General features: G+C 31.2%; 2 protein-coding genes across 3 annotated transcripts; both read right to left on the bottom strand.

Annotated features, from left to right (window-relative positions):
- Window positions 1-4,937: 4,937 nt before the first annotated feature.
- LOC123657790 (myosin light chain alkali) lies at window positions 4,938-9,465 on the bottom strand. Of its 2 annotated transcripts, XM_045593302.1 has the most exons (7): window positions 9,256-9,465; window positions 8,903-8,930; window positions 7,441-7,598; window positions 7,190-7,340; window positions 6,552-6,638; window positions 5,817-5,880; window positions 5,372-5,456 (listed from the first exon to the last, which is right to left on the bottom strand). In XM_045593302.1, exons 1-6 carry the CDS (start codon window positions 9,256-9,258, stop codon window positions 5,855-5,857), a joined length of 453 nt encoding a protein of 150 aa, XP_045449258.1. In that variant the 5' UTR covers window positions 9,259-9,465; the 3' UTR covers window positions 5,372-5,456; window positions 5,817-5,854. The 2 variants fall into 2 exon arrangements, with proteins under 2 accessions (XP_045449257.1, XP_045449258.1); XM_045593301.1 differs by lacking the exon at window positions 5,817-5,880 and having other exon boundaries at window positions 4,938-5,456; window positions 9,256-9,384.
- A 185-nt stretch (window positions 9,466-9,650) lies between these two features.
- Window positions 9,651-10,925, bottom strand: LOC123657789. The gene is made up of 4 exons (XM_045593300.1): window positions 10,740-10,925; window positions 10,536-10,660; window positions 10,044-10,193; window positions 9,651-9,921 (listed from the first exon to the last, which is right to left on the bottom strand). The coding sequence occupies exons 1-4, from the start codon at window positions 10,789-10,791 to the stop codon at window positions 9,718-9,720; spliced, it is 531 nt and encodes a 176-aa protein (XP_045449256.1). The 5' UTR covers window positions 10,792-10,925; the 3' UTR covers window positions 9,651-9,717.
- Between the last annotated feature and the right edge of the window lie 1,598 nt (window positions 10,926-12,523).

Below are 12,523 nucleotides of genomic sequence, written 5' to 3'. Positions count from 1 at the left end.
GATTAACACTACGAAAATTAAATTTGTGTTAATGCCAAGTTTTTTGTTTACTACGAATTTATTGTTATCGATTTCTAGACACTTTTAACTATTTATTTTAGTTTTATAATGAATATTAACTTACTTGGATATTTTGTATAAACCGGTAATCACTTTATCACTGTAATCACTCACTTGTAAACACGGCTTTGAACTGCTAGACGCGCACTCACGGACAAGATTCGAATACTGCGCCGTCAAGCAAGTACCTACCTACTACGCTTGAGAATTAATCCGGAGTCGGAAAACGTATTGGTGTTGCCAGTACCGTTTTTATTTTTTCCTTAATTAATTTAAATTTAAGTTTTTAGAAACGTTTTTTTGTTATGTGTGACATTAATACTTTAAAAATAAGCTTGCGAAGTATAACTATTTCTATTCAAAGTATTTTTACATATTTATATATAGCCCAGGTTTAATGTCTAATGCATTAAAAATACTAGATATTATGTAAACTGAAACTATACTTAGACTGAAGTACGTCTGTTTTTTATTAGATATTAAAAAAATATATCAAATTATTATCTCACATACAACATACGACTATTTTACCCTAACTGTATATTTTATTTTACTCGTATGGCAACACAAAAATTACAGCTTCTCTTTTCGAGAACTTATCCGAACGAAACCGAGTATACCCGATTTCACTATTGATGCCAACAAACATTTTCCGCGCCATTTTCTCAACAAGCAGGAGCGAACATTTCGGACATTTCCCTTGCTTGTTATGACTAGGATGACTAAAGACTAGGATGGAACCTTTGTCCCGTAGAATTTGCCTAATTTTATATGAATGGTTCATTAATGTGCACTTACACTTATTTAAGCCTGCTTTTACTTTATTAAAATAACGAATGTCGTTAGTTTGTAGGAGTGTCCTAAATATTTAGACAAAATTAAAGGACTTTTAAAATGCTGCGTACATTTTCTAATTACAACATTTAAACATAGCTCTGAGAGTACTAATAATAAATTGCTATCTTATCATTCTTATCTTATATCACATTTGGTACAGTATCAAACTTTGGATAATATGTATATAGTTAGACCTATACGAGTACAAAGACCTTATTTTTGTGCATCACTTCAAGCCTTGACTTCGAAAAGATTCATTAATTATTTTGTAGTTTAGCCTCTCAAGTGGAAGTTTTAAACGTGCTAGAACTCGTTTTAATTTATTCATATTCAAAAGTCGAAAAATAAATTTACAGTCCGAAAGAGACAACATTTTCAAAAAAGCATATTGGATTGTTGGTTAAGTACCTACTGGCCAAATTTTACTTTTAAAAAATAATAATAAGAGAAACTAATTTTTTTCAAGTAATTGCTAAAACAATTTTTATGAGACATAAGCACCTAGTAATATTTAGGAAAGGACTAGGTAGGTAGTTCTTTTTTCTCAAGTGTTTTTGTCATTTTTCTCGTTCAATGAATTTTCTTTTTTAAGATTCATTATATTATTCTTTATTATTCCTTGTGTAATGAGATTACATTAATAGTGGTGTATTATAGCAGAAACCAGAAATATAAATAAATAATTATTATACTTAAAGTAGAAACAGACGTAAAAAATATCATTCCAGCAAGGAAAATATTAGATTTATGAGACAAGTCGTGCAAACCGTCATTGAAACGAACGCAGAATAATTTTTGAGCACAATGAATAGAAGTTCTGAGATGTTTCATATGATGACATCATTGTGTGTAGTAAGCATACGTTTTTTTTTTTTTTTATATATAAATAGTGTCGCTCTTTGACATGTTTTTTTCTTTGAAAAATTCAAGTCTGTGCTAAATTAACAAAACTATATGTTATGTGAACTTTTTATTGATATAAATCTAAAATAGTTTTTATAACTTTCATTTACTGATTCGAAATTTTTTACATAACTAGAAATTTAATGATCATATCTGAAATCTACACATCATTTTTATTTACCAATTTAAATAGTTTAAATTTTTGTAAGATCTAGCTGTAGCTCTAGTTGAGTTATGAAGATTGAATTTAAGACTAGTTCATACAACTCCTACGTTACATACTGTTTTTACGTCGTTTATGAACCGATTTTGACAATTCTTTTTTTCTTGGAAAGCATTCCAAGCAAGATATCTAATGATGGCCTGCTAGAGACATCAAGGGGAACCTTCGAAAATCGTAGTGAAGACTAGTGCGTTTGTTAATTGTTTTCATCTACTTTACATTTTGTTACTTTTCGATGTAATTAAAGTCGGTTTTTTCATTTTCTAGTAAACACAATTATGTTAGCTTCTAGCCTTCGGCCTCGCCAGGAGAGACATTGCTTGTGTCTGTAATGCTATCGGCTGCATCGCTTTAATAACGGTATATAACCATTATCCTCGAAAAATGGACTACCTAACACCAAAATGTTATTCAATTTAAATATTAAACTAGAGATGCCACGAATATTCGGCAATTATTCGGTATTCGGCTATTCGGCCTCTTTTTTTCGCTATTCGGTATTCGGCCGAATATGGTTAACCATTTGGCCGAATACCGAATACCGAATAGCAATTTTTTTATTTCCTACTGTTTTTCCGCGAGCTAGCGTAAATTATAGCCCATGTCCTTTCTAAGGCTCTAGAGTATCTGTGTACCAAATTTCATTTAAATCGGTTCAGCAGTTTGGGCGTAAAATCGTGATAAATAGATTTACTTCCTTATTTATGATAAAATACAGTAAGAATTACCAAATAAATTATGAAAAAACTCAAAATATTACTCACAATTATTAATATATTTAACCAAAAAAGAACTAACAAATTAATATTTAAAATCTACCAGTGGTAAGAAACAATCACAACAAACAAACTGCCAGTTTATTGTCTTCACTATAAATTTCATAATAGTTTCAAATAGGCGATTAAATAGGCACATTAAATGTTATATTTTAGTATACAGTACGTACGTATGCACCAACGATCAATGAAAAATGAAATTATGAAACAAAACCGCCCGCGCCTACCAAACGTATCAGGTACTTCAGCGATGCAAGTTTAAACTCGTACGGTGACGAGTTGTGTCTTGTCGCCCGCGAAAAGTACTAAGTGTGGCCGAATATTCGGCTGCCGAATGTTCGGCGCTTCGGCCAAGAGCCTCGCCGAACATTCGGTATTCGGTATTCGGCCAAATTACTATTCGTGGCATCTCTATATTAAACCATAATATTAACGCGTTCAACCAAACAAAAGTCTTATAATTATATACAAATAAATAATATTAGTGTCTGTTTGTAATATTAAAATAACCGGTTTTTACTAAATGTATTTAGATGTATTCACGGTATGTACCGTACACCAAAATAATATGTCTGTCTGTTTGTTCCGGCTAATTTCTGAAACGGCTGGATCGATTTTGACGGGACTTTAACTGGCAGATAGCGGATGTAATAAGGAGTAGCACAGGCTATTTTTATTTTAGAAATATATTAATCTATTTATTTTATAACTCTGCGAACTGAACAATAACTTTTTTGATAAATCCCACGCGGATAAAGTCGCGGGCACAGCAAAAAACATCGGAGATAAAGTAGACAACACCTAAATACAAATACAAATGCAAAATTTGTGTGTAAGAAACAAGTGCTAATTAAGTATATCGTAGACGTATAAGACAGGCGTAAAAGGAAAGACCTATTTTTTGTTTTTATTTTTGTATGCACTCATTGAACTTATGTTAAGATGACACATAAAGAAGAAAATGTAAAAATATTCGTCAAAATAGACTTCATCAATTTTGGTTTTTTAGACTAGAACTGTTCCACCCTTCAAGATACAAAGATTTGTCAATGCTGTAGAGGACTGTAATCTAAAAATCTAGTAATTTTAAGTTTCATTGAATTCCATACTGGTTATGTGTGATTGACGACGCTTTGGCGCAACAGTCACAGCACTGGTTTATGGCTGTCGCACTGGCGTTTGCAGGTTCGATCCCCGCACATGACAAACATTTGAATTGACCATAAACATGTTTGCAGTGGTATGGGTGTTTGTACGTGGGTCTCCACACCGTACTTCGGAGAGCACGTAAAGCCGTCGGTCCCAGTTGTTATCATGTACATGGATGATCGTTACTCATAGTAGGGAATATATCTGCCAACCCGCATTAGAACAACGTGGTGGATTAAGTTCTGATCCTTATACAGGCTGAATATTACAGGCTGAAGCAAGTATGTGTAATTTTATGCAGAAAGGGCTAAACATTTTGCTTGTCGGTTTGTAATCAAACCAACGGCAATCTTTTATATCTCTATTTTAAACCGGCTTCAAAGAAGGAATGAGTTTCTCAATTCGACTGTTATTTGTGTGTCCTCATAACTTTTTACTGGGTATAACAATATTATTATTTTTTTAATCGAATTCTGGTGCTTGCCATGTAGGCCCATTTAAATTTGATCAAGATCTAACGAGTAAGTTTCGATTTATCCCTAGTAACGTGTACAATTCCCTAAATACAATTATTGTATACTTAATTATATATACAATATAGTTGTGATCAAAACCTCCAAAAATTGGTTGTGACGGGATTAAAAGTATTTTTTTTTTCTTTTTATTTACTCCAGTTATTATATTTTTAACGCATTTTATTGTAGTTTTGTAGTTATAGCAATTTCATTAATATAAATGAAGTGACCTTCAGAAAATTCGTAGAGAACGTTCTAAGTGTAAACCTTTTTGTTATTTATTTAATCCTTATATTGTGATACCTTTTATAGTATTGTCTCAGATGTGTCTAGGTAATAATATTTGTTTAGATTTTTCATTTAATAGTTTAGTTAAAGATTAAAAGTATTAAATTCATTGCTGTTCACTTCAGAAGTAAATCAATACACTAGATTACTGCATTTATCATGTCATTGTTTGTATTAATGATTGAATTTGAGGGATTATACTTGGATTATTTATTTAAATTTGGCCCTTATAAACATTGATAGTCGATTAACAAAATGTAAAGGTTAATTCAAATTTAAGAATATTTGTTACATCATTTTAAAATTTATAATAGATTAACGAACATAACACAATATGAATAATTTTAATAGTTTATTATAAAATTACTTACGGTTTTTGTGTTTTGTCATTATAACGTACTTATAAATAATAATAAAATTTAAAGACACGTACAACGTGTATATACAGTACTCATTTTAATCTTAGTTCATTACGTAGAGTCATTAACAGATTGTACAAAATATTTGAAATTGTTGTTTCGTATAAAAAGGGTTATTCCGTAACTGAGATGGCGTGTACGGCGATGCGATGTTGTGGTCGGTGTGGGCGCGGCGGCCGCGGCTCGGGGACCGGGGCTTAGCCCTCTGCGGGCGCCGCCTCCGCCGCCGCCGGCGCTGCCGCCGGTTGAGAACCTTGCCAACCCGCAACTACTTTTTTAAGGAAAGCTGTGGAAAATAAAACTAAATTAGTAACTGATTAACGACCCGATCTTTAACAAATACTAAATATATTACAATATATAGTTACACAACAAAGTACGTATTTAACAAAAAAAATATTATAATTTTATACGAGTTATTATATAAGTAACGAGCTTATAATATAAGTAGTTATAGACAGAATCTTTTAAAAGAAAAAGCTTTAAGAAAAGGTAAGAGATTACACATAAACACAATAGCATATGTAGAGATTTTGCCGAAAATAGAGTTTAAAGAAATAATTGTAATTGAATAGAAAAACAAGAAAGCATTTTTGCACAAAAAGCGAGATATTTTGCTCCAGCACCGCTACGGTAGGTAACTTACGATCTTATAACTAAAGATATGACGTTATGTGTAGTCCTCTACGCCATCACCTTCTTCAGGAATGCTGTAAACAACAAGTCAAACAAGGGTTCACACAAACGAACACATTCATTTAATAAAGAATTCGCCGAGTTATGTCCTTTAAAATCCGTCGGCAGGTATAGGGATATTATAAGACGGCATAAATATATTATCCGTTAACAAAATATAAATGTATTATTACAGTTATATATGTCGGTATGAAATAAGGGTAAAAAATCAAGTGCTGCTGTTCATAAGCATTTTAAACTAAAAAACAAAAATAAGTTTTCACTGAACTTCATGCTCATTCTTAAATAAGTAATACCTACAGTTACTTACTAATATAGTTACTTAAATACTAGCAAAATCGTTGAAAAGCTTACCGTACTACAATTAAGAATGTAAAAATTGCTGTAATGCAGCAAAAATGAAATGAGTTTTAATATTAAAGTTACAAAACTACGTGAAAAATAAGAACTTAGTAAAACACAATCTGATATACCCACCATATTTTCTACTATTAAGTTAATACTTTTTTATCTTATGATATTTTTATTTATTTATTTCTTTTTCTTATTTAATTTCTATGGCCTCAGAGTAGGTAATAAATGCTGTTAGTTTTTATTTTTTATTTTAATGAAAATTAAAAGTATTTAAGGGTGTTTTTATGAAAATGGGTGAGTGATTGTAACCGTTTAGCTAAACGATACTTACATGCATAAGGGATCATGCCGTCATCATCTTCAGGGTCCATGCAGTCCTTGCAGATTTCTGCTACTTCACTGTCCTCGAGTTTCTCACCTGTTTGCAATTATTTTGTTAAAGTTTATTATGAGTTTTATTCGTTTATAATAAGAAAAATAGTTTTTGAGTTTTAGTGATTTTTAGTAGTCCTATAACAGAAAAACAAGAATTTATAAATTAAACTGACAAATATGAAATATCGTAATTTATCTGTGGTCTTTCTCTCTGCTTCCATAAAGTTTTTTGTATTAAAACAACTATATAATTTAGCGCATCAAAGTAAACAACGTCTTTTTTATCAAATAAATTAAACGACACTTGACTGTTCTGAGTAGTCTAATTTTAGTTATCTTCAAAACTATTGTTAAGCCCTGACAGATACCTAAATACTATTATAAACACTATTTGTTTTGTATTAAAAATCAAAGAATTTTTAATATAAAAGTTCTACAAAACTGGCAAGTCCGGTGTTCACTAAATAATATAAATAAAATAAAATTTAAAGCTGAAATTAATTTACCGTAGTTACGAAAACGAAAAGGAGATGCTAAATAATATTAGTTTTTGATTTTTGAAAACATTAAAATGTTAATCTCATTGTAATTCACCTAAAGCAAGGAGCGTGTGTGTAAGCTCAGCGCCGAGCATAAGACCGTTTTCGTTCTTGTCATACAGCTTCAGACATTCCAAGAAGTCTTCGTAACAGCCCTGGTCTTTGTCTTTTTTGCATTGGCTGTAGATGGGAAGGAACTCTTCGAGCTATAATATAAAAACAATTTTAATTTTATGTTATTATTCAATCTAATTTAGTTTTAATAACTTGCAGAATAACATTAATTCGTTAAAAATATTATAGTACCGAGAGCATTTTCTCGCCCTTCTTCTTGGTGCCTCCAAGCTTTTCAATAGTAGCCATTGTGGGGTTCGAGTTCAGTGCCCTCAGGATGTCGCCAAGGTTGTAGGCATCGACTTTGCCGCTGCCGTCGAAATCGTAGATGGAGAAGGCGAAGGATGCCCCTAATTAGACAGTATTTAAAAATTATTTAATATATTATACTTTAATCTAGCTTAATAAAATAATATGTAGTTAAATCGCGTTAACAATTAACTGTAATTATAATTAATTAAAACTATAATTGTTAATTCACTACGAACTCTATTTATTTACTAATTATATTAAATTGTTCCGAAAGCCTGTATGCTCTTTAAGTATCGTTTATATTTATATCCAAAATTAAAAATGACAAAACTATATTTATATTCTGTCTATTAAACTTAACCTACATACTAATCCTACTTAATCGGTTTGCGCTTGTAACGAATACTAAATATTTAAAACTTTTAGAAATGAAACGTAACAAAAATAAAACAGTTATGAAAATACCTCATCAATATCAAGTACCAAATGAGCGAAGTTTAAAAACGTGTAAAATATTTCAAAACTCCATGGTTGAGGTGTCATTGTGGGCGGACGTGGGCGAATCCACGGTATTCTTAACACTGACTTCTTATTATATATGCACACTGTAGAACCGTAGAATCATTAGTCACGATCTAATTATGTCTCAATCATGTGTTCTTGCAATTATACCTTTTCCTAAGTTTTCTTCTTTTTGCTGTTATTCCATAATTGTAACGCGCTTTCAGAATAATTATAGGTTGTCAATTATCGCAACACATTTATCAATAAATGTTTCAATTAGATGGGTAATTATTATTTATGACTACCAATAAACTTCTTGATTATCAAGGTCAGGTCAGAGATAAATTAATATTTTATATTGAAAATGTTTTTTTTTTTGTAATTGATAAATTATTTGTTATGATTTGGTACTGCATTTTATAGACACGTATTCAATTAACCGAAATTATTTGAAAAAAAAAAATCTTAAGGAATCATAAGTATGATGCTTTCAATGAAATTCGAGCGCAATTTCTCTGTTTGGGCGGGCGGCGAAGTTAGATCACGTGACGCAAGAGGATAAATTTGGAACGCAACTCTCGCGCATAGCAGCCACACTACTGCTGCCGACATCTCTTAGCAACGCAAACCTTTTATGAGAATCGTTCTATATTTAGATTTTCGATTACGCTATAGCCTTTCTTCTAAATAAACGACAATCAATATAGAAATAAAAATTTCCCACGTAATTTGTAAAAAATTAATACAATAAAAATATCAGTATTAACATTAAAAACTAAATACTTTCGAATTTATTAATTATATTCTAATTACTTTCGAAAATCTAGTCTCAATTTTTATTTTTCTTAATTTAATAAATAAAATTTAAATACAATAAAGTATGGTTCAAGTTACTCACTTTCAACGTCGTTCTTGCTGAGGTCGCTCTGAAAATTACCAAAAATATTTTGTTACTTTTATCTTATAAGCATGGTGTAGATAGTGTAAGATTTTGTGTATTGTTATGGCACGACACTGAGTAATTTTATTAGTATCCGACATGTAAGTAAACTTAGTCTCTTCACCAGTTTTTAGGCACATTCACTGACTTTGTGTTACAAGTTTTTACTGTGCTGAAACAAGATAATGCTTCCGGTCTGCGGAACATATCACGTGTTAACGCGGGATTGTATTGCACTTGGTATGATATCATTCCGTTTATACAGCACTGAATTCCTTTTCACGTTTTCACTTCTTTTAGATATAACTCACCATTTTGTGTGATGTTAGTTGGTTCCCTCCCGGTCTTCACTGGCAGACGTTCAGACAAGAAGTGGGGCTCGGTAACTTTTCGCCGGACTGTTTTAACTGACTCAGATGGTGCTCTCGTGTGGATATTTGAGATTTAGCCCAGGAATCCGCGACCGTTCTATTTTCAGCGGAGTTGAACCGTGCCGACGACACCTTCAGACGCTACATACGCCATTAAGCCAGAAAGAGATATGAAGCTTTTCTCAGCACCTAGTTTGTTCTATTGTAAATCTACATTTACGCTATTTTAATCGGATGTATATCATATATATGCCTCAAGAATCAAAGGTGTCTGTACACAGATGCAGTTGCGGCATAAAAGGTGTGATACTCGTGATAAATAATGTGGCATACGCTTAATTAAGAATTTTCTTTATTAAAGATAATTTCAATTACAAAGTAATAAAATTCAAAGCATTTTTTTTATTCCAAATTCATTTCGGGATCAAATTCTCTCCAACGAGAGGAATGAACTATAGCTTCATTAACAGTATTAAACTTCCAAACTGTTGGTCTAGAAGGAGATGGCGTATGTAGATTTCGCTGATCAAAAAGACTAGACGTTCGACAGCGTGCATCGGCTGATAATGGACAAAGACCTCCGATCGATCCACAAACACTATTATCCTGAAAGTTTTCATAAGCTAATAAGACATACAAGAAAAAGAACACCAATAGAAAACTCTCTATTCTTCTTATTATGTCTTATATAGTACTCTATACCATATAGCTAATATTAAAAAACATGCCTTGTGTTTCCCAAGTAATTTTCGTCGCCATCCCTTCAAACACGACAAAAGTTTTGCTCCTTGATTCCGACAACGACGTACAATGTTACTCTTTCGTGAACCAGGACCAGAACTTAATACTTCGGATGTAGCATTCAATCCTTTTTTCTCCTAGAAATTAACCAATCGTTATGAATATTTGAGGTCATTAATTTAAATAAAAAATCAGATATTAAGTGTTTAATTTACAATCACTATTTTAAAAGAAGCGGTAGCATACGCAAATGTGTAGAACGATGTCAGCTATATTTTTTTTTATCAATATAATCATCTTTTCCTTACAATACAGTTTATAATTGTTAACAATAAAGTCATTTGTACAATGAAATTAAATCATTACGTAAAATTCGTATCAATATTAATTAGTTAATTTGCCTTTTAATTTTTGTGTGCAATAAAGTTTTATTAAATAAATAAAATAAATAAATAGTATTGGAGAAAAAACAGCTCTACCAATACTTGACACGATGTTACATTTTCGTTAGAAATCGTAGCCATTAAATCTACTTCATGCATTGATGCCACTTTCTGATTTTGTAAAACAGGTTCCTCTTCTTCAGAATATTGCTCATAATCACCTAGATACCATAAATTTATCAGTATTTATTGATCGATTAAGCTAATTGACTGAATTTTGACAGATAGATGTACGCTTACGATTCATAGTTGAGTATGCTTTTTCAAATAATACCAGATCATTGCCGTCCATTTCTTCTACGGTGTCATTAAGAACATACTGAAATTGTTTAAATGAATAATTATACTACCTTAGCAAATTAGTATTTCAGAACCAATAATTGTGTTTGCTCGCAAACGAAAAAAACTGACTTCAATTAGATCGACAAGTAATACCACGTAAGTAGACGAAAAAATTAACAAACGCACTAGTCGTCACGTCAGGATTCCACCATTAAATCCTGGTTTCCTTGTTTCCTGGTATTCGTATTATATATATACCGAATCTGTTCGATATCGAATATAAATAATATATCGAATATGGTCGAATTAAGTAACCTCCTCCTTTTTATCGGTTAAAAAACTAAATATTTTTATTTTTTACCTTGTCCTTGTGGATTGTAGTTTTAGATTTAGATTCAATGTCTACTTGGAATTTAGTTCCGCTACCGGTGTCATTAATAATCTTCGGCAAGTCTATATCTTTTGCTGCTGAAATTTCAGCGCAAAGTGCATCATTTAGAAATGAATAACTAGATTTTTTTTCATTTTTTGAATTTAGTGAATCATCATTAGTATTCAGTGGATGTTTAATGTGGTTTTGTTCGCTTTCATCATTATTAACATCTATAAGCAATTCTTCTGATCTAGTATTTCTGTTCTGCATCACGTCTACATCGGTGGTAAACACGTGTTCGACATCGCTCAAGTCAAATAAATTAGTTATAAACATTGATGTTGACTTCCGCAACTCGTAACCTCTCTAAAAATGTATTTTTATGGTATCTATACTAATGTAATAAAATTTAATACTATATTTAGGTACGTCTGGTAAATAACAATATTCATACTGAAAAATACCTAAATTTCTAAGAAATATATAATTTTATTTATCATTTTACTTACTACTTCCAACTCTTCATCACCTTGACCCATAAAACTAACTTCATTCTTAGGTTTTTCTATCTTATCTGTCAAAAGTTCATCAGTTATCTTAATAAATGCTCAGTAATCCTTTTATACTACGAATCCTACTTACTGAATATTATTTTAATGCATACTCTCTGTTTTTTGAGGTGTTGAAGTGATAGCAGCATTTTCTTGACTGTTATACTTTAATAGGTTACCACCTTTAGAAACAACGAACGTCAATCCTTCGTCATACGACTCATCCAATTTACATTTTTTTATTTTTCTCAGACTTGATATGTAACTCCAGGGTTGTCCTAGAATTAACTAACATCATTAATAAAGACTAATAAATACTGTGCAAACAAATCAAAGACGAGACATATTAGGTCATCAATTTATCTCTTTGTATAGTAATATAGTTTCTTAATATTCTCAAAATAACATAATTTTAGATGGCACATTTTTTTTCACAAGTCAAATAAAATTTTGTTATATTACCCACTAACCAGAATCTTTAGCAGCATTAACAACTATTGAAGCCTCATCTAAAATCTGGTTAATTACATGTAAGGCAAGTGAATCAACTATTCCTGTGTCACAAAGTGATTCTTCACATTCTAAAAAAATACACAATTGTGTTACAAAAATACAAAATCTGTAATAACTAAAAAAAACTATAATTGTCTGTTTTTCTAGTAGTTAAAAAGTATACGTGTGATTTAATAGAAATATTGTCTAAAATTATTATAGTTAACTTATATCTTATTTAATAATAGGTTCCTTATTTAGGTAGGAAAAAAAGTGGGCGATATAATGAGAAAAGCAAAATACTACTCGAGGAAAGCTTTTATTAA

The sequence above is a fragment of the Melitaea cinxia genome, chromosome 11 (genome assembly GCF_905220565.1).
Source record: "Melitaea cinxia chromosome 11, ilMelCinx1.1, whole genome shotgun sequence".
Taxonomy (NCBI): Eukaryota; Metazoa; Arthropoda; class Insecta; order Lepidoptera; family Nymphalidae; genus Melitaea; species Melitaea cinxia.
Note: the sequence above shows the minus strand (reverse complement) of the source record. Positions and strands in the feature narration are given on the sequence as shown.